At 57.7% G+C, this 23,221-nt stretch overlaps 1 protein-coding gene across 1 annotated transcript; it reads left to right on the top strand.

Moving 5' to 3' along the window:
- Window positions 1-11,026: 11,026 nt before the first annotated feature.
- Window positions 11,027-22,978, top strand: LOC137457368 (ras-related protein Rap-2c). The gene is made up of 4 exons (XM_068169269.1): window positions 11,027-11,152; window positions 11,245-11,654; window positions 13,410-13,724; window positions 20,808-22,978. Exons 2-3 carry the CDS (start codon window positions 11,382-11,384, stop codon window positions 13,686-13,688), a joined length of 552 nt encoding a protein of 183 aa, XP_068025370.1. The 5' UTR covers window positions 11,027-11,152; window positions 11,245-11,381; the 3' UTR covers window positions 13,689-13,724; window positions 20,808-22,978.
- Window positions 22,979-23,221: the final 243 nt, after the last annotated feature.

Raw genomic sequence — 23,221 nt, forward strand, 5'->3', positions numbered from 1 at the left:
TGTTAAAGAGCACAGGGCCCAGCACTGCTCCCTGGGGCACAGCACTGGTGCCTGGCTGCCAGCTGGCTGTGGCACCATTCACCACCACTCTCTGGGCTCAGCCTCCAGCCAGTTCCTAACCCAGCTCAGAGAGCTGCTGTCCAAGCCAGGGGCTGACAGCTTGGCCAGGAGTTTGCTATGGGGGACGGTGTCAAAGGCCTTGCTGAGGTCCAGGTAGACCACATCCACAGCCTGCCCCACATCCAGCAGGCAGTCACCTGGGCATGGAAGGAGATCAGGTTGGTCAGGCAGGACCTGCCCTTCCTGAAGTGCTTTCCATGAGGCCAGCCTTCACCGACCCCTTTCCTCCAGAATGAGATGAGGCAACAAAATAAAGCTTCATTGAGCTTCTCCCCCGGGCTGGTAACACTCTCTGAAGTCCCACATACACCATGGGAGTACCTGCATGGCAAAAGACTTTGGCCTTAAGAGTCACACTTGGCTCTCTCCACGAGGAGAATGCTCAGAAGCTCATTAGTGCAGCACTGTGAGCAGATGTACCAGAGGACACTTCAAAGATTGCTAATTCCTAAAGCCATTTAGAATTAGCAAGTACTATTTCTTCCCCTAATCAAAGCAAGAGAAACCAGGCTGCTGGGCACTCAGTGGCCTACTTCTCCCTTCCCTTCTTTTGTAGGCTTATCAGCATGTTTTCCCCTGGGACAACTTGGAAGTGTTGATAGATTGGGACCACAGTAAGCCATTCCACAAGGAAATCAGAGAATCATGGAATGCTTTGGTTTGGAAAGGACCTTCAAGTCCACAACACATGAACCTGGGAGCTTCACTTCCCAGGGTGGTGTGGGGCAGGGCAGAAATGCCTTTGGATGCCCTCAGTCCATCCAAATCACAATGCACCTGGCAGTTTGACCCCCAGCAGAGAGACCTCTCCCTGCCAGCCAGCTGCTCCCTGGGGAGCTGTGTCAGAGCAAACCTGCTTGTGAAGCAACAGAGCCACACAATGGGTTGGGTTGGAAGGGAACTCAGAGATCATCCAGCTCCAGCCCCCAGCCATGGGCAGGGACCCCTCCTACCAGCACAGGCTGCTCAGGGCCTCATCCAGCCTGGCCTTCAACACCTCCAGGCAGGAGGCAGCCACAGCCTCCCTGGGCAGCCTGTGCCAGAGTCTCCCCAGCCTCACTCTCAACAATTTCTTCCTCATCTCCACTCTCAGTCTCTCCTCTCCCAGCTCAAAGCCATTGTTCCTCATCCTGGCACTCCCAGCCCTTGTCACAAGTCCCTCCCCAGCTCTCCTGGAGCCCTTCAGGTCCTGGCAGGCTGCTCTGAGGTCTCCCTGCAGCCTTCTCTTCTCCAGGCTGCACAGCCCCAACTCTCCCAGCCTGGCCCCACAGGGGAGGTTCTGCAGCCTCTGCTCATCTTGGTGGCCTCCTCTGGAGCCTCTCCAGCAGCTCCAGGTCCTTCTTGTGCTGGGGGCCCAGAGCTGGAGGCAGTGCTGCAGGTGGGCTCTGAGCAGAGCAGGGGGACAGAATCCCCTCCCTGTGCTGCTGCTCTCCCTGCTCTGGCTGCAGCTCAGCACTCAGCTGCCTTGTCAGAAGTCCCTCCCCAGCTCTCCTGGAGCCCCTTCAGGTACTGGAAAGCTGAAGTTATCTTTCAGTTTTAGAATTCAGCAGCAGCTGGACAGTTTTCCCACCTGCTATATGGTGTTACAGGTCATTGAGGAGTTAATCTGAACCTCTGCATGGCCTGTAGCTCCATGCTATATAGAAGCTGGGCAGAGCAGTGCCACAGGCTTCCGAAGCCATGAACAAACTTTCTTGTTCCACTCAAAAAGGCCAAGGGAGGGCGGGGGGAGGGGAGAGGTTGTCTCACATAATATGCAGGAAATTGGATCTTCAGGGGAGTTTCCCTTTCATACAGGGAAGAAATTCGACTCAAAGAAAAGACCTTGGGGGTGCTGGGGGAGGAGAAGCTCAGCAGGAGCCTGCAGGGAGCACTTGCAGCCCAGAGAGCCAAGCAGAGCCTGGGCTGCAGCAAGAGAAGTGTGGCCAGCAGGGCCAGGGAGGGGATTCTGCCCCTCTGCTCCACTCTGCTGAGACCACAGCTGGAGCTCTGGGGCCAGCTCTGGAGCCTCTGTGCCAGGAAGGCTCTGGAGGGGCTGGAAGGTGTCCAGAGCAGGGCCAGGAGGAGGAGCAGAGGGCTGGAGCTGCTCTGCTCTGGAGACAGCCTGAGAGAGTTGGGGTTGTGCAGGCTGGAGAGGAGAAGGCTCCCAGGAGACCTTCTGGTGGCCTTCCAGGATCTGCAGGGGGCTCCAAGCAAGCTGGGGAGGGACTTTTGAGGGTGTCAGGGAGGGATAGGACTGGGGGGGATGGAGCAGAACTAGAAGTGGGGAGATTGAGATTGGCTGTGAGGAAGAAGTTGTTGCCCATGAGGGTGGTGAGAGCCTGGCACAGGTTGCTCAGGGAGGTGGTGGAAGCCTCCTGCCTGGAGGTGTTTGCAGCCAGGCTGGAGGTGGCTGTGAGCAACCTGCTGTGGTGTGAGGTGTCCCTGCCCATGGCAGGGGGTTGGCTGAGCCTTGAGGTCCCTTCCAGCCCTGACAGTTCTGTGATTCTATGAGCCTGGGCAGCAGAAGCAGGGCTGATGTGCTGCAGTTAGCTGATCTCTCCCTGTAGTTGCAGGAACTTTTCCTAGGCCAGCACTGACATTCATACTAAAGTGAGTTGCTAAACTCAAGACTTTAAACCGTTGCCTCATCCTCTCACATCAGCTTTGTTCCCAATAATGTTAGCAGTTTTGATCATTAATTTCATCAGGAGGTCAGGATGACTTTTACTGTCAGGAACTGGCTACAAACCCATGAAGTATCTTTGTCAAGTTCATCCCACAGGCCAGAAATCAAAGATTCACAGGATGGTTTGTAAGGGACTTTCAAGCTCATGCAGCCCCAGCCCCCTGCCATGGGCAGGGACCCCTCCCACCAGCACAGGCTGCTCAAGGCCTCATCCAGCCTGGCCTTCAACACCTCCAGGCAGGAGGCAGCCACAGCCTCCCTGGGCAGCCTGTGCCAGAGTCTCCCCAGCCTCACTCTCAACAATTTCTTCCTCATCTCCACTCTCAGTCTCCCCTCTCCCAGCTCAAAGCCATTGTTCCTCATCCTGGCACTCCCAGCCCTTGTCACAAGTCCCTCCCCAGCTCTCCTGGAGCCCTTCAGGTCCTGGCAGGCTGCTCTGAGGTCTCCCCTGGAGCCTTCTCTTCCCCAGGTTGCACAGCCCCAACTCTCCCAGCCTGGCCCTGGTCAGTTTATAATCCTGTTGCTCCCTGAATTAAGCCTTCCCTACCCCAACCTCAGTCCTTGCTGGCACTTCCTGTGGTCATTAAGTCAGGAAAGCCTTTGGCACACCTTTGGAACCCCAATTTTTTGCAAGCATCAAGAATGTCTCCAACATTTCTTTGGCCTCTTGCTGTGCCAAGTGTGGGCTGCAGAAACAGGATGGTAGAGCTTCAGCATGCATTGGTGAAGGATTTTATGTTGCTGATGCAAATTTCATAGTTTCATAGTTTCATTCAGGGTTGGAAGGGACCACAAGGATCATCTAGTTCCAACCCCCCTGCCATGGGCAGGGACACCCCACACTAGATCAGGCTGGACAGAGCCTCATCCAGCCTGCTGTTAAACACCCCCAGGGACGGGGCCTCGACCACCTCCCTGGACAACACATTCCAGGGCTTCACCACTCTCATGGTGAAGAACATCCTCCTCACCTCCAGCCTGAATCTCCCCACCTCCAGCTTCATTCCATTCCCCCTAGTCCTATCACTACCTGATATCCTGAGAAGTCCTTCCATCACTAAAGCACAAACCAAATTCTGTGAAGGCCCAGGGTATGGAAACAGCTCTGAAAATAAACCTCTGAGCCTGGTTTAGTGCTTTGTGCAGAAAGACTGGAGTGAGGAAGGAAAGCAGTGAATCTGGTGCCAGTGATTCGTGGTGTTTTGAGCTTGTAGAGCTTCTTTTCCAAGGAGATGCAGCACAAGGCACACAAATGACTGCCACTGGTGGTGCTGGCAAGAGAAGGTGGGCTGATGTGACTGGCTAAGTGCAGAGAAGGAGCCCATCCAGCAGTGCTGCTGCAGTGTCAGCTGGCCAAACTACCCTCAGCCTTGGCTCAAGCTTCTGCAGCCCAACATTGTGACAGCTTCCCCAGGAGCTCCTTCACTTGAAACACTTCATTTCAAGTGTTCAGCTTAAAGGGGACATTTTAATGCTGAACTGAATCATGGACTCATGGAATGGCTCAGGTTGGAAGAGACCTCAGAGATCATCTGCTGCGACCCCCTTGCCATGGGCAGGGACACCTCTCAGCTAGATTTGGTTGCTCAAGGCCTCATCCAGCCTGGCCTTCACCACCCCCAGGCAGGAGGCAGCCACAGCCTCCCTGGGCAGCCTGTGCCAGAGTCCCACCGCCCCCCTACTGAAGAACTTCTTCCTCTGCTCCACTCTAACCCTGCTTTCCCTCAGCTTCAAACCAGACCCCCTGTCCCTAGACACCCTCAGGAGAAGTCCCTCTGCAGCCCATCAGGTGCCCAACCCTCCCAAGACTGGGTCAGTGCCAGAGCTCAAGGCTCAGCTGAGTGCAAGATGAAGCACTGGGGGTTCCCCACCAAAGGCAAAGTGGTAGCCCCAAATCTCCTGCTGGCCAGCACCTTCACAAGAGAGGCCACAGCATTCGGGGTGGTACCTGCCCTCAGGGTGCCCAACACTCCCAGTTGGAGCTGGTACCAGAGCTCTTCCCAAGGCCAACACAAGCACAAGATGAAGCATTGGGAGTTTCCAGCCCAAAACTCCTGGGGCTTTGAGCTGGTGGCCAGGGGTTCCACAAGAGGGACCACAGCATTCAGGGTGGCCCTGTCCTCCTGACACCTACCCTTCAAGCATTGATCAGCATTGATGAGATGCCCCTCAGGCTGCTCTTCTCCAGGCTAACCAGCCCCAGCTCTCTGCCTCTCCCCTCATTGATGGGCTGCATCAAGCATTTGCACCCAGAGGGGAGGCTGCAAGATGGTTCCTGTACCCCCAGCCTCTCGGCAGCGCTTTGCTGTACCCTCCCCAGCAGCTCCCTGTCCATCCTGAACTGGACACAGTGCTCCAGGTGTGGCCTCACAGAGCAGAGTGGGAGGAGAACAGGACAGACATGACTCAGACAGACAGCAGTGTCTGCCTCAGTCAGGCTGTCAGTCCAGCAGGAGGTGCAGACAGGCAAGATCCTGCACCTCAAGCCTGCAGACACTAAGCAGCAGCAGCCTGGTGCCCAGAAATAAGCTGGGCCCTGTTAGAGGGCAGCCTCCCCCCTGGGTGGGAATGCTTGGAGCAGACCATCATTCAGGACAGCCAGCATGGCCTCACTAGGGGCAGGTCCTGCCTGCCTGACCTTGTGGCCTTCTATGATAGAGTGACTATGGCAGTGGATAAGGGAGGACCTATGGATGTGTGTGGTGGGTTGAAAATCCCCCCCAGCACTAAATTGCCAGAGCAGCCCAGCTGGAAGCAAATGAAGCTCTATTTACAAGCACAACTGCAATCTGCAATGAAATGCAAGGAATATGTACAAAACACTCAATATCTACAGGGATTTACAACTGGTGAACAGTACCAGAAGCCCCCTGGCCAAAGGGAGATGAGAAAGAGCCACAACAAAGAGCACAGCCAAGCTCAGCAAAGCCAGGCAGAGGCGACTTAGTGTCTCCCAGAGCAAGGAAGCCAAAGAGAGAGTGAGTTGACCTAACTCTTATGGCAGGTATCTGTCCAGTGGATTGTTTAGAGGTTAGCATCAGTTTCCTTTCTACACCCAACAGGATTTATTCACATTCTACTACTTTCTGCTCAAGATCTGTGGAAAATTTTCAAGGCATAGCCTGAAACTACCACAGTGTGATCTGTCTGGACTGCTCCAAGGCCTTTGACACTGTCCCCACCACATCCTGCTGGCCAGCTTGGAGAGATGTGGATTTGCTGGGTGGATGTTCAGTGGGTCAGGAACTGGCTGGATGGCCACATCCAGAGGGTGGTGCTCAGCGGCTCCAAGTCCAGCTGGAGAGCAGTAGCAGTGGTGTCCCTCAGGGGTCTGTACTGGGACCTGTGCTGTTCAGTATTTCTCTCAGTGCTGTAGAGGGAGGGATCCAGGCACCATCAGCAGGGTGCAGATGGCACCAAGCTCTGTGGTGCTGTTGATCCACCAGAGGGACAGGATGGCATCCAGAGGGACCTGGGCAGGCTGGAGAGGTGGTGCCCAGGTGAAGCTCCTGAGGTTCAACAAGAGCTCTGCACCTAGGCTGGAACAGTCCTCACTGTCAGTACAGGCTGGGGGAGGAGGTGAGAGAAAGCAGCCCTGAGGAGAAGGGCTTGGGGGTGCTGGGGGGGGAGAAGCTGGCCAGGAGCAGGCAGGGTGAGACTGCAGCACAGAAGGCAAATCCCAGCCTGGGCTGCATCCAGAGCAGCACTGCCAGAGCCCCAGAGAGGTGATTCTGCCTCTTTGCTCTGCTCTGCTGAGACCTCACCTGCAGTGCTGTGTGCAGCTCTGGAGCCCTCAGCACAGGAAGGACCTGGAGCTGATGGAGAGGGTCCAGAGGAGAGCCATGAACATGCTGAAGGAGTTAGAGCAGCTCTGCTCTGGGGACAGGCTGAGGGAGCTGGGGGTGTTCAGCCTGGAGAAGAGAAGGCTCCAGGCAGACCTCAGAGCTGCATTTCAATACCTGCAGGGGCTCCAAGAAGGCTGCAGAGGGACTGCTCCCAAAGGCCTGCAGGGACAGCCCCAGGGGCAGTGGTTTGAGATGAGAGCAGAGCAGATTGAGATTGGATGTGAGGAACAAGTTCTGCCCCAGGAGGCTGCTGGAGCACTGCAGCAGGCTGCCCAGGGAGGTGGTTGAGGCTCCATGCCTGGAGGTATTCCAGGTGAGGCTGGAGAGGGCTCTGGGTGACCTGCTCCAGTGGAGGATGTCCCTGCTGGGTGCAGGGGGCTGGACTGGATGCCCTTTGGAGGTCCCTTCCGTCCCGGACCACTCTATGACTCCATGACCGCCGTGACCCCCGCGCCCGTCCCGGCGGCTGCGGCTCCGCGCTCGGCGCCTTGCTGACCTCTGCTGTCGGGCGGCAGGACCGAGCCAGCCGCACGGAGCCGCCGCGCACTGCTGCCTCAGCGCCGCTCCCGGGAGGCTTTCCCCAGTGCCCAGAGCGCCGGGGGAAAGCAAACCGCCGGCGGAAGCTGTGCAGGAGCACAGCCAGGCAGGCTGGAGAGAACCTGCACACTGCCACAGGCAGCCACCGGCAGCCAGCGAGCACCTCGGCGCCGGCAAGGACAGCGCTGCTTGCATGAAGAGTGTGACCTCGAGGGAGCTTCTCCTCCCTCTCTACTCTGCCCTGCTGAGGCCACACCTGGAGCATTGTGTCCGGTCCTGGGCTCCCCCATTCAAGAGGGACAGGGATCTCTTGGAAAGAGTCCAATGGAGGGCCCCAAAGAGGGACCTGGGGCATCTACCTGACAGGGAAAGGCTGAGAGAGCTGGGGCTGGTTAGCCTGGAGAAGAGCAGCCTGAGAGGGGATCTGATCAATGTTGATCAATAGCTAAAGGGTGAGTGTCAGGAAGATGAAGCCGGACTCTGCTCAGTGGTGCCCAGTGACAGGACAAGAGGCAACAGACACAAACTGGAGGAAAAAAATCTCCACTTTGAGGGTGGCAGAGCACTGGAGCAGGCTGCCCAGAGAGATTGTGGAGTCTCCTGCTCTGGAGGCATTCAACCTGGCTGTGCTCCTGGGTGGTTTACTCTGCATGATCCTGCTTTAAGCAGGAGGGTTGGACTGGATGATCTTCAGGGCTCACTTCCAGCTCTTATCATTCTGTGAGCTCTGCTCTCTTGCTGCAGCCATCAAGGCATAAGGACACAGGACACGGACTGCAGGCAAGGTAACATCTTTTATAGGAACTCTTTATCAAGTGCAGACTTCCAGCTATGAACAATGATGTGTGTTCCCTCCCCACCATGCTGTGCCCCAGGCTGCCTCCCTGCCCTGCAGGGCCTCCCCACCAGCCCTGCCTGCAGAGTGGCCAAGCCAGCAGGCTCTGCCCAGCAGGTTAGGTTAGCAGACCTCACCCAGACTTGCAACTGAGAAAGTTAGATATTTAGCCTGTTTCTGATTCCCACCCAGAGACCTGGAGCAGGCTGCCCAGAGGGGCTCTGGACACATTCAAACCCTGTCTGGATGTGTTCTTGTGCCAGGCTTCCCTGGGTGATGCTGCTCTGGCAGGGGGTTGGACTGGATGGTCCCCTCCAACCTCTACTGCTCTGTCATTCTGATCTATATGCTGGAAGGCTCCAAAATCAGGCTTCAGTGCCACCTGAGCCCGGGAGCAACTCAGCTCCACAGCAGGTGAGCAGCAGTTAACTGAGCCTGACTAGCCACAGGCCTGTGCTCACTGCCTGGGGATGCCCAGCGCCCCCGGGCCTGGCCTGGGGTGAAACCAAGAGAGGTGTTTGTGATGTGCTGCCTGTCCCTTGGGCTGGGCAGGGCCCTGGGGCAGTGCCTGGAGCTGCTGGGAACCTCCATGCTCCCCCTTGACAGGCTGCAGAGCTGGGCCCAGGACACCCTCAGGAGGTTCAACAAGGCCAAGGGCAAGGTCCTGCAGCTGGGGCAGGGCAATCCCAGGCACTGACACAGGCTGGGCAGAGACTGGCTGGAGAGCAGCCCTGGAGAAAAGGCCTTGGGGGTGCTGGGGGAGGAGAAGCTCAGCAGGAGCCAGCAGGGAGCACTTGCAGTCCAGAGAGCCAAGCAGAGCCTGGGCTGCAGCAAGAGAAGTGTGGCCAGCAGGGCCAGGGAGGGGATTCTGCCCCTCTGCTCCACTCTGCTGAGACCACAGCTGCAGCTCTGGGGCCAGCTCTGGAGCCTCTGTGCCAGGAAGGCTCTGGAGGGGCTGGAAGGTGTCCAGAGCAGGGCCACGAGGAGGAGCAGAGGGCTGGAGCTGCTCTGCTCTGGAGACAGCCTGAGAGAGTTGGGGTTGTGCAGGCTGGAGAGGAGAAGGCTCCCAGGAGACCTTCTGGTGGCCTTGCAGGATCTGCAGGGGGCTCCAAGAAAGCTGGGGAGGGACTTTTGAGGGTGTCAGGGAGGGATAGGACTGGGGGGGTGGAGCAAAGCTAGAAATGGGGAGATTGAGATTGGCTGTGAGGAAGAAGTTGTTGCCCATGAGGGTGGTGAGAGCCTGGCACAGGTTGCCCAGGGAGGTGGTGGAAGCCTCCTGCCTGGAGGTGTTTGCAGCCAGGCTGGAGGTGGCTGTGAGCAACCTGCTGTGGTGTGAGGTGTCCCTGCCCATGGCAGGGGGTTGGGACTGGCTGAGCCTTGTGGTCTCTTCCAGCCCTGACAATCCTATGGTTCTGTGCTCACATGGATCCCTGCTCTCAGGCCAGGCAGGGAGGAGAAGCAGCTGAGGCAACAGGGGTTGTTTAGCCCAGAAACAAGGAGGTTGCAGTGATGGGGGCTGGTCTCTTCTCCCTAAGCATCAAGTGATAGGACAAGAGGAAATGGCCTCAAGGTGCCCCAGGAGAGGTTTAGGTAGGACATTAGAAGAAACCTCTTCGCTGGAAGGGGTCTCCAAGCCTGGCCCAGGCTGCCCAGGGCGTGGCTGAATCCCCACCCCTGGAGGTGTTTCAGAGAGGCAGAGCCGCGGAGCTGAGGGCCGCGGCAGCCAGGGCCGGGCTGGGCTGCGAGGAAAGGTTCCGCCACTAGAGGACGCTGCTCACTGCAGGCACAGAATTAGCCAGGTGGGAAAGACCTCCGAGGCCCAGCCCAACCCATCACCCAACACCACCTGACCAGCTAAACCGTGGCACCAAGGGCCTCTGAAACACCTCCAGGGACGGGGACTCCACCACCTCCCTGGGCAGCACATCCCCATGGCCAATCTCTCTTCCTGGGAAGAACTTCTTCCTAACATCCAGCCTGAACCTCCCCTGGCACAGCTTGAGACTGTGTCCTCTTGTTCTGGTGCTGGGGGCCTGGGAGAAGAGACCAACATCCACCTGGCTACAGCCTCCCTGCAGGGAGTTGGAGAGAGCAAGAAGGTCTCCCCTGAGCCTCCTCTTCTGCAGGCTAAGCAACCCCAGCTCCCTCAGCCTCTCCTCCTAGTGCACAGCAGCCCTGCAGAGCTCAACTCGAGCCAAGGCCAAGCCCGTGGGCAGATCCCTGCGCTCCTCCCAGACAGCCTCTTCTTATCCTCAGTTCCCAGCCCCAAGCCACCCTCCCCCTTTCCCCTTTGGTACTCGGAACGTCCGGGCTGCCTGGGGCCACCTACTCCGTGTTTGCCCCTACAGGTACGGCCCTCTGCCCGCATCAGACATCACACCGTCATTAAAACCAGGCTTCACTCCTCTCCGGGCACACAAGTTCTTATTTATTGGCCTGTTGGCTACACCCTCAAAGGTCAACAGCTGTGGTGGTGTCCAGCTGCTCCTGGTTTCTGCTTTCTTCAAAGGTCACTGTGTTAGCTTAGGGAAGGAAAAACGGGGCAGCTCCAGAGGCGAGATGCCGAGAGCCCGTTAGCCGCAGGCCCCAGGGCTGTGGTCGAACTGCTGACACAAGCCCAGCGGCCGCAGCCCTCTCCCCATGCGGTGCCACCTGCAAGGCTACCCCCGCAAGGCCACCTCCTGCTCCTCCCTGGCTGGTCTCCGCTCTCGTCCAGCAGCATCTCCACTCGCAAAGCCACATCCTGTCCCCGCCCCATCAGCTGGATGATCGCAAAGGCCTTTGCCAGCCGAACCCAGTCTCCGGCGCCAGAGTCAGGCCCGGCCCGCACCCCATGGCAGCCGCCGGCGGTGCCGCACTCAAAGCCGTCCCCCCCGCGCCGCCTTGGCGCTGCCCTAAGCGCCCGGGCGCCCTTTGAGCGGGCGGTGACGCAGCACGTCGGCGGTGACGCAGCACGTCGGGGGCGACGCCACACGTCGCGGGGCGTGCTCAGCCCGCGCTGCCGGAGCCCCGCCCCGGAAGTGCCCAGGAAGAGCGGCGGGGAGGGGCGCGCCTCCGAGTGCCTCAGCATAACCCTTCCGGGCGGGGGCGGCCGCTGCCGGGCGGTTCCCGCGGCCGAGGCGCGGCGGGATGAAGTGAGACGTGACGGTAAGGAGCGGTGCGGTGGGCAGTCGACGGCGGGGCTGAGCCGGGCCGGGCCGGGCCGGGCCGGGCCTTAACAGCTGTCTCTCCCCCTTCAGGACGGCGCGGGAGCAGCGGGGCCTCGCCCTTCTCGGACGGGCCGGGGCTATGCGAGGGCCGCGCTGCCGCCTGCCCTAGGCCCGGGCCGCGGTGGCGGCGGGCCCGGCGGGGGAGCGGCGAGCGGCTGCGGGGCCCGATGCGGGAGTACAAAGTGGTGGTGCTGGGCAGCGGGGGGGTGGGGAAGTCCGCCCTGACGGTGCAGTTCGTCACCGGGACCTTCATCGAGAAGTACGACCCCACCATCGAGGACTTCTACCGCAAGGAGATCGAGGTGGACTCGTCCCCTTCGGTGCTGGAGATCCTCGACACGGCGGGTACCGAGCAGTTCGCTTCCATGCGCGATCTCTACATCAAAAACGGCCAGGGCTTCATCCTCGTCTACAGCCTGGTCAACCAGCAGTCCTTCCAGGTAACCTCGCCCCGGCCCTGGGCGGGGGCGGCAGCTCGGTGCAGCGGGGAGGTGGCTGGCCCCGGCGTCCCCTCTTCGAACGCAGCCCTTCCTGGCCTGGGGAAGGCCCTGGGCTGAGGAGGAAGTTTTAGGGGTAGCTCTGTGTGTGTGTATAAGCTCTTTATCTGTGAAGGGGCAAAACTTGAAGTGCCCTGCTGGAAGGGGCATTTACCAGCCTTGCCTCCTGATGGGAAACTGCTTGCTTTGCAGGCGCTTATCAGGGTGCCACCATTGTTAAGTGCCACGCAGTGGTGGAGAACAATGACCCGCTCCCACTTCCCCCCCAGAAGCCTCTTGGCAATCCCCTTCCGTGAGGAAAGTAGTGGATACGAAAATGGAGACTTCCCCTGCCCTCCTTCTTAAAAAGCTTGTTTCTAGGGTTGCCCTCAGAGAGAGCCTCACTCTTCTGCAGGTCTGCCTTGTTCAGGGAACTGCTGTTTTCCACCCCCTCCCCCCCCCCAAACATCTTCCTGCCCAGCATGAGCTCCCTGCTCTCACGGCACAGGTGGTGTGCCAGGGAGGACAAGCAAGCCATGTGGGGTAAATCAGGGCTCTGCATTTCACTTCTACTGCTGGAACTCTCCTGGGAGCACACACACAAAAAAGTGGCAATGTCTCAGTCAGTAACTCATCTGAGCTGCCTCTGCTGTCTTTGTGGGGAAGGAGTGGCTTCAGCAGCCCTGCCTGCAGCTCAGGAGTTTGCAGCTAATGCCTTGGCTTCAGTTGCTGAGCTGGGTGTCTTCCAGCTGCTTGGCAAAACCTTGCACACCCCCACTGGAGCAGTGTGCTTGCTCCTGCTGAGGCCTAACCATGAGCTTAGCAGAGGCCTGGAGCTGGCTCCAGGACAAGCAGAGGACACACCCTCTCTGGAGAGCAGCAGCAGTGCCACCGGGGTGCTGCTCCCCTTGCTTTTGGCTTGTTTGGGGACTTAGTGCTCCAGCCTCTGAACAGCAAATTCTTTTTGTCTGCCTCTGGCATGTTTGCTCTGAAGGCCAGAGGGTAAACCCCTCTCTGCAGCTCTTTTGCACAGCAGTGACCTCAAACACTCCACTTGTTTTGTCTCAGGACTCTGCAAGGGTTTGCAGGGCTTACTGCTGCTGATAGCAGCTGAAAGCACTCGGGGGGCAGAGGCTGGCTCAGGCTTCCAAGTGTAAACTCCCCCATGTTAGCTCAGCCTTGAGTAAACACATCTCTAGGTAACAAAATCTCTCCACAGCACCTGATTTGGTTACTTCCAGGTGATGAAGCCTGCTCCCAGTGGATTATCCTAAGCATTCCAAGGGGGAGAAGGCTTCATTTAAATTGCTGGCTGTAAACTGACCACAGCTCCCTAAGTGATGGGGTCCTGGGGTGCTGCTGCTCATGCTGCAGCTGGGCTGCAGACAATGTGTCCAGGCAGCTAAAACCAGCTTTCCAAGCAGCTCTGCTGCCTCCTCCTCCTCTAGCTGAAGCAAGAAGGCCTCTCCTGGAGGGCAGGAGTTGCTTTCTGTCTGTGTGGATGCATCCCTCCTGCACTGTGTGTGCTGAGTGCCCTCAGACACGGGCAGCAAACTCCCTCTCAACTTCGAGATCTGCCTGAGTGTGAATGCAGGAAGCCTTCTGCTCTCTTTGGAATGTTGAGTTGCATGTGAGAGCCACTGAGGTGTGCTTCTGTGGTGCTTCTTGGCAGTGGCAGGTGTTGGTCTCCACGCACTAACCAGCTGGGTTGTCTGGCAGGACATCAAGCCCATGAGGGACCAGATCGTGCGGGTGAAGAGATACGAGAAGGTTCCTCTCATCCTGGTGGGGAACAAGGTGGACCTGGAGTCAGAGAGGGAGGTCCTGTCTGCAGAGGGCAGAGCCCTGGCTCAGGAGTGGGGCTGCCCCTTCATGGAGACGTCAGCCAAGAGCAAAACCATGGTGGATGAACTGTTTGCTGAGATTGTCAGACAAATGAACTATGCTTCCCTGCCTGAGAAACAAGATCAGTGTTGTACAACTTGCATCCTCCAGTGAGAGAAGGAGAACCTCAATCATGGCCATACAGAGCAGGTTGGTGAACAGTCCTAGCAGGCTGAGGGGCACAAGCATGCTGGCTGGGATACAGGGGGACAGGGAGCCTCAAATTCAGTAGCCTCACCTGGAGATGGGTCTGAGGGGGGTGGCAGCCTGGGGGTCTGGGTGAGCCAAGTGCACTTCTTGTGTCACTTCAGCAGGGTTGGCCAGGGAGCACTGCATTTACTTGCAGCAGTTTTACAGTGAGACAAATGATGAGTAGGAGAGGATCTGCTGCAGAGCAGCCCCAAGGAGAAGGAGCTGGGAGTGCTGCTGGGCAGCAAGGTCTGCAGGGCACAGCAATGTGCCCTGGGGGCCAAGAAGGCCAAGGGGGTCCTGGGGGCATTGAGAGGAGTGTGGCCAGCAGAGCCAGGGAGGTTCTCCTCCCCCTCTGCTCTGCCCTGCTGAGACCTCCCCTGGAATATTGCATCCAGCTCTGGGCTGCCCAGCTCAGGAGGGACAGGGATCTGCTGCAGAGAGGCCAAGGGAGGCTGCAAGGGACTGCAGCACTGCCTGGGGAGGAGAAGCTGAGAGCCCTGGGGCTGTTCAGTCTGGAGAGGAGAAGGCTGAGAGGGATCTGATCAATGTCTATCAAGAGCTGAGGGCTGGGGGTCAGGAGGGAGGGGACAGGGACAGGAACAGGGACAGGGACAGGGACAGGGACAGGCTCTGCTCAGCTGCACCCTGGGATAGGCCAAGGGGCAGGGAGTGGAAACTGCAGCACAGGAGGTTCCACCTCAACAGGAGGAGGAACTTCTGCACTGTGAGGCTCCCAGAGGCCTGGAGCAGGCTGCCCAGAGAGGTTGTGGAGTCTCCTGCTCTGGAGCCTTCCCAGCCCTGTCTGGATGTGTTCCTGTGTGACCTGTGCTGGATTCTCTGCTCCTGCTCTGGCAGGGGGTTGGGCTGGAAGCTCTCCAGAGGTCCCTTCTAACCCCTAGCATCCTGGTAGCTGTGATCCTGTGCTGACCTCATCTGCAGCTCTCTTGACTGGCAGTGCTGTACTGTCCTTACAAGTGCTTGTGGTCCTGCAGTTTCACTGTTGGTTGTGGTTGGTATCTGGATCCTTCCCATGCACCTGGCACTACCTTGGTGCTCAGTGGGACCCAGTTTCCCAGGGGTTGCTGAGAGGTCTGGGCCTGTTGAGAAAGAAAGGAAAGCAATTCAGTGGTGCAGGAACTGAATGCACTTGGGGTGCATTTCTGCCTTATCAGTGGAGTTAAGTGGAAGAGAGCCAGCCTGAGCCCTGAGGAGTGGCCTGGAGCCCACACACTCTAGTCAAGGGTGTGTGCAAAGTGATCTTCTTCCCCAAGTCCGGAGCACACACTGCAGAGTGGCTTCCCAGAGCAGGACTCTCCTCTTTCTCCATGACTCATGAGGGGTGTGGCAGGAGTGTGGTGTTCAGAGGGGCCTCTCTGAGGCTTCCCCTCTCCAGGGTCTGGCTTTGAGCTTGGTTTTTCCCTGCAGAGGCAGCTGCCCTTGGCCCTTCACACATGTGATGAGCTTCTGCAGTGCTGTTGTCACCTGGTTGTGCAAATGAGTCTGTGCTTCCCCTGCACCTCTCATTCCTCTGCAACCCCCTGCTCTTGTTTCTCCTCATAGGCCTTGCAGGTCTGGTTTCACCACCAGCTTGAGCCCTTGTTGCTGCAAACAGCCCTTCCACCTCACTGCTGTGCCCAGCTGGTCCACTGCACCTGCCTTGGCAAGCCACCTCTGAAACTCAGGGAGAGGAGCTGCTCCTCCTGAGAGCTGACAGCTTGGGCTCTGCCTGCCACCTCAGCAGCTTGAGCCAGAGGAGCTGTTTGTGTCTGAGTGCCAGAGAGGGAAAATAGCTTATCCCTGGGAGCCTTGGCCTTGAATCTTGAGGGCAAGGTCAGAGAGGGAAGGCTCCAAGCTTGTCTGTGAGATGCTTATCAGGTGCTTTGTGAATGTGCTCCTGACCCTAGCACTGTGATCCCCAAGATGATACAGGATGGGTTTGTCTGCAGTCCTGTGAGCTGCCCAAAGGCTGCACTCACCCTGTGAGAGGTGAGCTGACAGGGGAGCAGATGGCTTGGGCTGCAGCAGAGGGGAATGCAAATCTTGCCTTGCACACTGATCCCTGATACCTGCAGGGCTCCCAGGGTGAATCAAAGCAATCACTGCTGGTTAACCTGGCTGCTTCCACAGTTCATTAGTACCTGCACTGCATTCAGCTCTGAGCCCTCAGCACAGGAAGGACCTGGAGCTGATGGAGAGGGTCCAGAGGAGAGCCAGAAAATGATCAGAGGGCTGGAGAGCCTCTGCTCGGGGGACAGGCTGAGGGAGCTGGGGGTGCTCAGCCAGGAGAAGGGAAGGCTCCAGGCAGACCTCAGAGCAGCCTGGCAGCACCTGCAGGGGCTCCAAGAAGGCTGCAGAGGGACTGTTCCCAAAGGCCTGCAGGGACAGCCCCAGGGGCAGTGGTTTGAAATGAGAGCAGAGCAGATTGAGATTGGATGTGAGGAACAAGTTCTGCCCCAGGAGGCTGCTGGAACACTGCAGCAGGCTGCCCAGGGAGGTGGTTGAGGCTCCATCCCTGGAGCTGTTGCAGGTGAGGCTGGAGAGGGCTCTGGGTGACCTGCTCCAGTGGAGGATGTCCCTGCTGCCTGCAGGGGGTTGAGCTCTGGAGCTCCCTTCCAACTGAAACCATTCTCTAGTTCTATGATCTTGAGACCCTTGCAGCAGGACAAAGCTTCAGCTGGGTCTGGGGCAGCTTCACAAAGAAGAGCTTAAACCACCATGGGCAGGGCTGCAGCAGTGCCCTGGGTTACCCACAGCTGATCCTGTGCAGGCTGCTGTCCTCACCCCTGGCCACATCAGCTCCTTGCTCCAGGAGCTGTGTGCTTCCAGAATTGGTTACTCTGAGGGAGCCCTCCTGGGAGCCTGGCTGGGCAGGATTCAAAGGCACCCTTGCCCCTGGTTCAGTGTCACCCTGAAGGGGGAAGTCAGGCTGACACTGAGCCAGGGGCTGGGTCCCTTTGATCCTAACTTGCACCCAGACTCACTGAGCTCCCTGAGCAAGGCATCACCCTGCTTCAGAAGCAGCATCTGGGTCGTGTCTGTGTGCTCTCTTGAGAGGGCCCTCAGCTTCTGAAGGCTCCTGGAGGAGACATTTCCTGCCCAGCTCATCAGTGTCACAGCAGCATTCCTTGCTTCCAGGAGACCCTGCTCCTGCCCACTGCAGCCTTGCCACCTGTGCCAAGCAAGCCTTTCCTTCCCAAGCAGCTTCCCCTTCATCAGACCTTACTGTCTGGAACTTCCATTCCTCCCCAGGCTCTTCTCAGCCTTCAGGCTTCCTGCCTCTCCCTGCAGCCTGACACTTCTGGGATATTGTCTCCTTCCTGGCTCCCACTCTGCCCTTGCTCCTCGAGGAGGTGTAGGATCTCATTAAGTCCACGATAAGCCTTTGCTGCCTGCTAATTTGTGTCTGATGTGCTCCAGTGTGGGAGAGCTGCTGATGTGTCTGCTGATAGCTGCAGTCAGCTCTCTGATCCTGCTTCTCTGTGATCCAGGGAACAATTGCTGCTTCTCAGGCTGCTCTAGCAGTGACCCCTCCTAGCTGAAGTGAAACAGGAAGTGGAGCTGGCTGGCTGAGCACCCCTCTGCAGGAAGTGAGCTTCAGCTGCAGCTCTGTCCTGTGAGCACTGACTTCTGTTGCCTGTGCCCAGGGGGAGTCTTAGCTCTGGCTCAGTCCAGAATGAACTATGGACAAAGTTTGTGTCTCCACAGCCCTGCCAGAGAGGCCAAGGGGAGGTGGATTGTATCCACCTGGGTTTATCTACAGCTGTTCCAGTGGCAGTTTAACTGCCACCCACCTCCTCTTGGTACTTAGAAGTGCTTCAGCTGGAGAAGGCCTCCCAGCTCACCCAGTCCAGCCAGCAGCCCAGCCCCACCATGGCCCCAGGTGCCATGGGCACAGGGGTCTGGAACACCTCCAGGCATGGGGACTCCACCACCTCCCTGGGCAGCCTCTGCCAGTCCCTGACCACTCCTGCACCAAAGACATTTTGCCTCCTCTCCAACCTAACCCTCCCCTGGCACAGTTTCACAGTCACCTGAGACTGGTGAGCAGAGCCCAACCCCAGCTCCCTCCTCTCAGGGAGCTGCAGAGAGCAAGGAGCTCTCCCTCAGCCTCCTCTGCTCCAGGCTCAACACCCCCAGCTCCCTCAGCTGCTCCTCCCTAGCCCTGTTCTGCAGGCCCTTCCCCAGCTGGGTTGCCCTTCTCTGGGTGTCTCTCTTCACAAGCCTGTGAAGCATGATGCTGTGCAGGTGTCTCTGTGTCATGTTGCAGTAGCACTGCCTTCAGGTCCTGCTCCAGTCAGCCCCCTAGGGTGAAGGGAGGGATGGAGCACACCAATCCCATTGGGATAGCCTGTGGCTCCTCTTGCAAATGTGCAGTGTCCCTCCTGCCCTCTCCTGCTTCTGCAGGGCTTTTACCTCACTGCATCCAGAGGAGAGGCTGACAGTGCTAAGCCTGTAAGCCCTGGCACCTGCTGCTGTGCTGCAAGCTTGCTGGAGAGGTACTACCCATAGAGTCATGGCATGGCTTGGGCTGGAAGGGAGCCCCAGAGCTCACCCAGCCCAACCCCCTGCACCCAGCAGGGACATCCTCCACTGGAGCAGGCCACCCAGAGCCCTCTCCAGCCTCACCTGGAGTATCTCCAGGGATGGAGCCTCAACCACCTCCCTGGGCAGCCTGCTGCAGTGTTCCAGCAGCCTCCTGGGGCAGAACTTGTTCCTCACATCCAATCTCAATCTGCTCAAATTTAAACTCAGATGTGGAACCCCTGAATGCTGGGGGGGGGAAGATTGCTGTTGATGAGTGATTTCTGCCCCCTCCATCCTCCAGTCATTGATTCTAGCAAGTGCTGAAGGAGTGGTCCTCTTCTGGAGGGTTAAAAGCTGACAGTGCTCTGGTCTGTGTGGCTGTGCCCCACAGACTGATCCTGCTGGGTGGTCAGACCTGCCTTTTCTCCTGCCAGCATGCAGAAGAAGCTGGAGAGTGCTGTAGAAAGCCATAGGAGAGTGAAGCCAGGCAGGCTGCTGTGTGGTGCTAATTGCAGTAGCTAAGCACAAATCCAGGCTGGGTGAGGAGTGGGTTGAGAACAGTCTGGAGGAGAAGGCCTTGGGGGTGTCAGGTGGTGACAGAGTCCCCAGGAGCCAGCACTGGGCCCTGGCAGCCCAGAGCCAGCTGAGTGCTGAGCTGCAGCCAGAGCAGGGAGAGCAGCAGCACAGGGAGGGGATTCTGCCCCTCTGCTCTGCTCTGCTCAGAGCCCACCTGCAGCACTGCCTCCAGCTCTGGGCCCCAGCACAAGAAGGACCTGGAGCTGCTGGAGAGGCTCCAGAGGAGGCCACCAAGATGAGCAGAGGCTGCAGAACCTCCCCTGTGGGGCCAGGCTGGGAGAGTTGGGGCTGTGCAGCCTGGAGAAGAGAAGGCTGCAGGGAGACCTCAGAGCAGCCTGCCAGGACCTGAAGGGCTCCAGGAGAGCTGGGGAGGGACTTGTGACAAGGGCTGGGAGTGCCAGGCTGAGGAACAATGGCTTTGAGCTGGGAGAGGAGAGATTGAGCCTGGAGATGAGGAAGAAATTGTTGAGAGTGAGGCTGGGGAGACTCTGGCACAGGCTGCCCAGGGAGGCTGTGGCTGCCTCCTGCCTGGAGGTGTTGAAGGCCAGGCTGGATGAGGCCCTGAGCAGCCTGTGCTGGTGGGAGGGGTCCCTGCCCATGGCAGGGGGCTGGAGCTGGATGATCTTCAGGGTCCCTTCCAACCCAAACCATGACTCTGAATGCTGAGCACTCAGCTGTCCAACCTGCATTTCTTGGCTCATCTGCCTGTTCCCAGAGCTTGTGCACAATGCCTTTGCTTCAGGCTGCTGGGGGCTGTGCTGCCTCTTCTCCACTGGTGCCAGCCCTGTGCTGTGATTCTGTAGGGAACTGAGACTTCCTGCTTCTTTTTGCTGTCTAGAAACAATTCAGAGTCCCACACAGGCAGCTGCTACAAAGTTTATAGCAGGCTGGGGGAGACCTTATCACCAGGGGCAGGCCCCAGAGGGTGGCTGCCAGGAGGATGGAGACTCCCTTTGTACAGGGAGTGCCATGGAACAGAGCAGGGGGATGGGGACAAGGTAGTGCTGGGCACATTCCCTTTGGACTGCAGGAGGAAGTGTTTGCCATGAGCACAGTCAGACACTGGAATCCCCTCCCAGGGGCAGCAGGGGAGTGCCCTGCACTGGGCAGTTTGAGACTCAGCTTGCCAGGGTGCTGAGCCAGCTCATGGCAACTGCACTGTCACCTGGAGAGGCTGGGGCAGAGCATCCTTGGGGCCCTTCCAGCCTGGCAGGCTGGGAGTATGTAACTTGCTGGCCTCTTGTGTGTTAGCCTGACCTTGAGCCTGGTGCTGCTAACCAAGAAGGCCAAGGGCAACCTGGGGTGGATTGGAAGGGCTGTGGTCAGTAGGTCAGAGAGGTTCTCCTCCCCTCTGCTCTGCCCTGCTGAGGCCACAGCTGGAACATTGTGTCCAGTTCTGGGCCCCTCAGCACAAGAAGTAGCTCAGGGAACTGCTTGAGAGAGCCCAGCCCAGAGGCACAGAGCTGCTGCAGGCAGTGCAACATCTCCTGTGAGGCCAGGCTGAGGCAGCTGGGGCTGGGAGCTGGGAGCAGAGGAGCCTGAGGGTGACCTCATGGCTGGGGATAAAGATGTGCAGGGCTGGAGCCAGGCTCTGCTCAGGGATGGCCAAGCACAGCACAAGGGGCACTGGGGGCAAGCTGGAGCAGAGGAGGTGCCAGGGCAACAGGAGGGAAACCTTTGTCCCTGTGAGGGTGCTGAGCCCTGGAGCAGGCTGCCCAGAGAGGCTGTGGAGTCTCCTGGATGTGTTCCTGGGTACTGCTCTGGCAGGAGGTTTGGAATTGATCTCTCTTCCAGCCCCTAATACTCTGTGATTGGCAGAATTAGAGTGAGCTCCAGAGTGCTGCTGTGGACATCAGTGCTCTGGAGCTCAGTGGTGCAGAGGAGCTGCCCCTGGCTGTGTGTTGAGCCTGGCTCTCATCTCTCCTTCTCTTTCCCTTGCAGACATAGAACTCAGAGGAAACTTGCACAGATGCTGCTTTGGAGAACCTTCAGCCCAGGTTGCAGAGCTGAGCCTTGGTAAACCTGTCTCTGTTACAGCACATTTGCCATCCATCTGAAGTGCAGAGTAAGGTTGGTGGCCTGCAGGATCCACACACCTTAAGCAGAATGCTTAGCATGTTTACCACAAGTTTCAAGACCTCTTCTTCCTCTCCCAGTCCGTCCCCGGCTCTCTGAGCTCACCCTCCGGCTGATATGCAACAGGTCCTTTCCCCTTTGCTTTTGGTCCTCTCTTGCTTTAGTTCCCTTTTTTATATCGATTTTAATTGATTTCTTCCCTCCATTTTTGAACTTGTATTTATTAAGTCCTTCACTCAGTATTACCTTCCTCAATGCCTTCTGAAAGCGAGGAGGAGCAGGAGTTGTGACGGAGACTGACTTGAGCCTTAAAGCAATGGTTGCTTCTCTCGATTACCTCGCAGCAGTGCTTAGTGCTCGTGGCTAGGGCCTTCTCCTCCCACCTCGTCGGTCAGCAGTCGAGACTTTGTGTTTACATGTGACAGTGTCCTGCCGAGGGAGCTGCAGGCTCCTCCCCTCTCTGGCTGCAGCCCCGTTGCGGGCCGGGGGTGTTTGTGGCCTGCCCCCCGGGGGGCTCTCACCTCCCGGCCGCCGGGGGGGGTCTCCTAAGCTCACTTCCTGACAGCTGTAGCACGGAACAATGGCAGCACACTTCTTCTGGTCCTGCTGCTGGCTTCCCAAACTGCTGCTTGTTTACAGCCTAGCTCCTTTCTGCCTTGGAAAAGGGATCAGTTGCCCTGCAGAGCGAGCTGGCTCCCTCAGCTCCAGCTTTGCCTGCCACATGGAGACCTCCAGCAGACCTCTGCCCGTGGGAACCTGATGCAAATAAGATCACTTTACCTTAGTCTGTTTCCTAGCTCCTGACATTTGTCTTTCTGAGTACTCTTTTAAAGCAATATTTGTTAAGGTTGGTTGGTTGTTACTTTGTACCCTGCACTGTCACCAGTTGCTTTTAGTTGTCGTGGTGGTGGTGGTGGTGGTGGTGGTTTCCTTTCACCCTGGCTGGCTGGTTGCTGGGTTTGATTTCCCCAATAAACAAGTTGTAATATGTAGAGAGCAGTTGGTGGTAACAGGGAGGGGAAAGCAGCAGGTCTCAGTGGTCCTCACTGCAGGTGTGCTTCTGAACAAGCCATTGCCTTCCCTTGTTGTTTCCCTGAGCAGCAGTTGTTTGTCTGTTTGTTTTCTCTGGATACTTGAAGAACTCACTAAGTTGTAACAATAACCCAGGTATGAGAAAAGCAGAGCAGCAGAGTGGCAGTGCACAAGGAGCAGAGGAAGCCTTTCTGTTGTTTGCTGTTCACTCTTGGTGAGCCTCCTCCTAGCAGTGGCTTCCAGCCCTGGAGTTTGGGGGTTTTTGTTTGGCAGAGGTTTGACAGCTGCAGCTGCCCTGCTGCACCAAAGTCCCAGGGCTGTGAGGAGCCCAGCTCTGGTCATTTGAGCACGCTCCTAGAAGCAGACACTGGGTAGGGTTCTGGCTTGGATTTACATCTGGCTTATGATGGGCTTCTCTTTTACCCTGTAAGAGCTTAAACAACTTGGAGAGAAGCTCCAGTGTGAGCAGTGATGGATGGAGGTACAGAGCTACCTGTATGTGAGGCTCAAGCAGTTTCACCCCACTAACCAGCTGCACTGTGGATGATGGCATTGCAACCAATAAAAGCTCTCAGTACAGTATCTCACCATTAGTGTGTGTTCTTGGGCACAGAGCAAGGCTGGCTTGGCACTCTGGGAGCAGAGGGAAGATCCTGAGGCTGCAGCCAGCCTTGAGTGGCAGTCCTGAGCAGAGGAGGACACCAAGTTTGCAGCTTGGGTGTTTCAAACATCTGCTTCTGATTTTTCTTCCCCCTCTGTTGGGGTTACTTGAATTCTGTTCTGCTTTTGGGTTTGGCCCCCATCCCCTCTTTGAGCAAAGCTTCTGAACAGCTTGAGGCTAACTCTGAGGCTTGCACCTTGACAGCAAAAGGAAACCAGGCCTGGGGTTCAGAGTAGGGGGCTGGGGGACTTTGAAGTGGGGGTCACTGATCTGTTCCTTTTTGGTAGGGTGGAAGGAAGGAATGGGGAGTAAAAGAAATGGAGAAAGAGCTTGGGCTGGGGGGAGATGGGGAGCAGGCCTGGGGCTGGGGGGAGATGGGGAGCAGCCCTGGGGCTGGGGGGAGATGGGGAGCAGAGCTTGGGGCTGGGGGGAGATGGGGAGCAGGCCTGGGGCTGGGGGGAAATTGGTAGAGGGCTTGGGATTAGAAAAGTGATTGGGATTTAAAGAAGGGGTTGGTCAGGATCCTGGGGTTAAAGGTATTGATCAGGAATTGGGTATTTAGAAAGGGGTTGGTCAGGATCCTGGG

This window comes from Melanerpes formicivorus, unplaced genomic scaffold (genome assembly GCF_026170545.1).
Source record: "Melanerpes formicivorus ecotype bairdi unplaced genomic scaffold, bMelFor1.0.p_v2 SCAF_174, whole genome shotgun sequence".
Classification (NCBI taxonomy): Eukaryota; Metazoa; Chordata; class Aves; order Piciformes; family Picidae; genus Melanerpes; species Melanerpes formicivorus.

What these genes read in the sequence shown, in the direction of transcription:
- LOC137457368 (XM_068169269.1), top strand. Translation starts at nt 11,382, where the DNA reads ATGCGGGAGTACAAAGTGGTGGTGCTGGGCAGCGGGGGGGTGGGGAAG. An exon ending in TCAACCAGCAGTCCTTCCAG is followed by an intron (nt 11,655 to 13,409) that starts GTAACCTCGCCC and finishes GTTGTCTGGCAG; the next exon opens with GACATCAAGCCCATGAGGGA.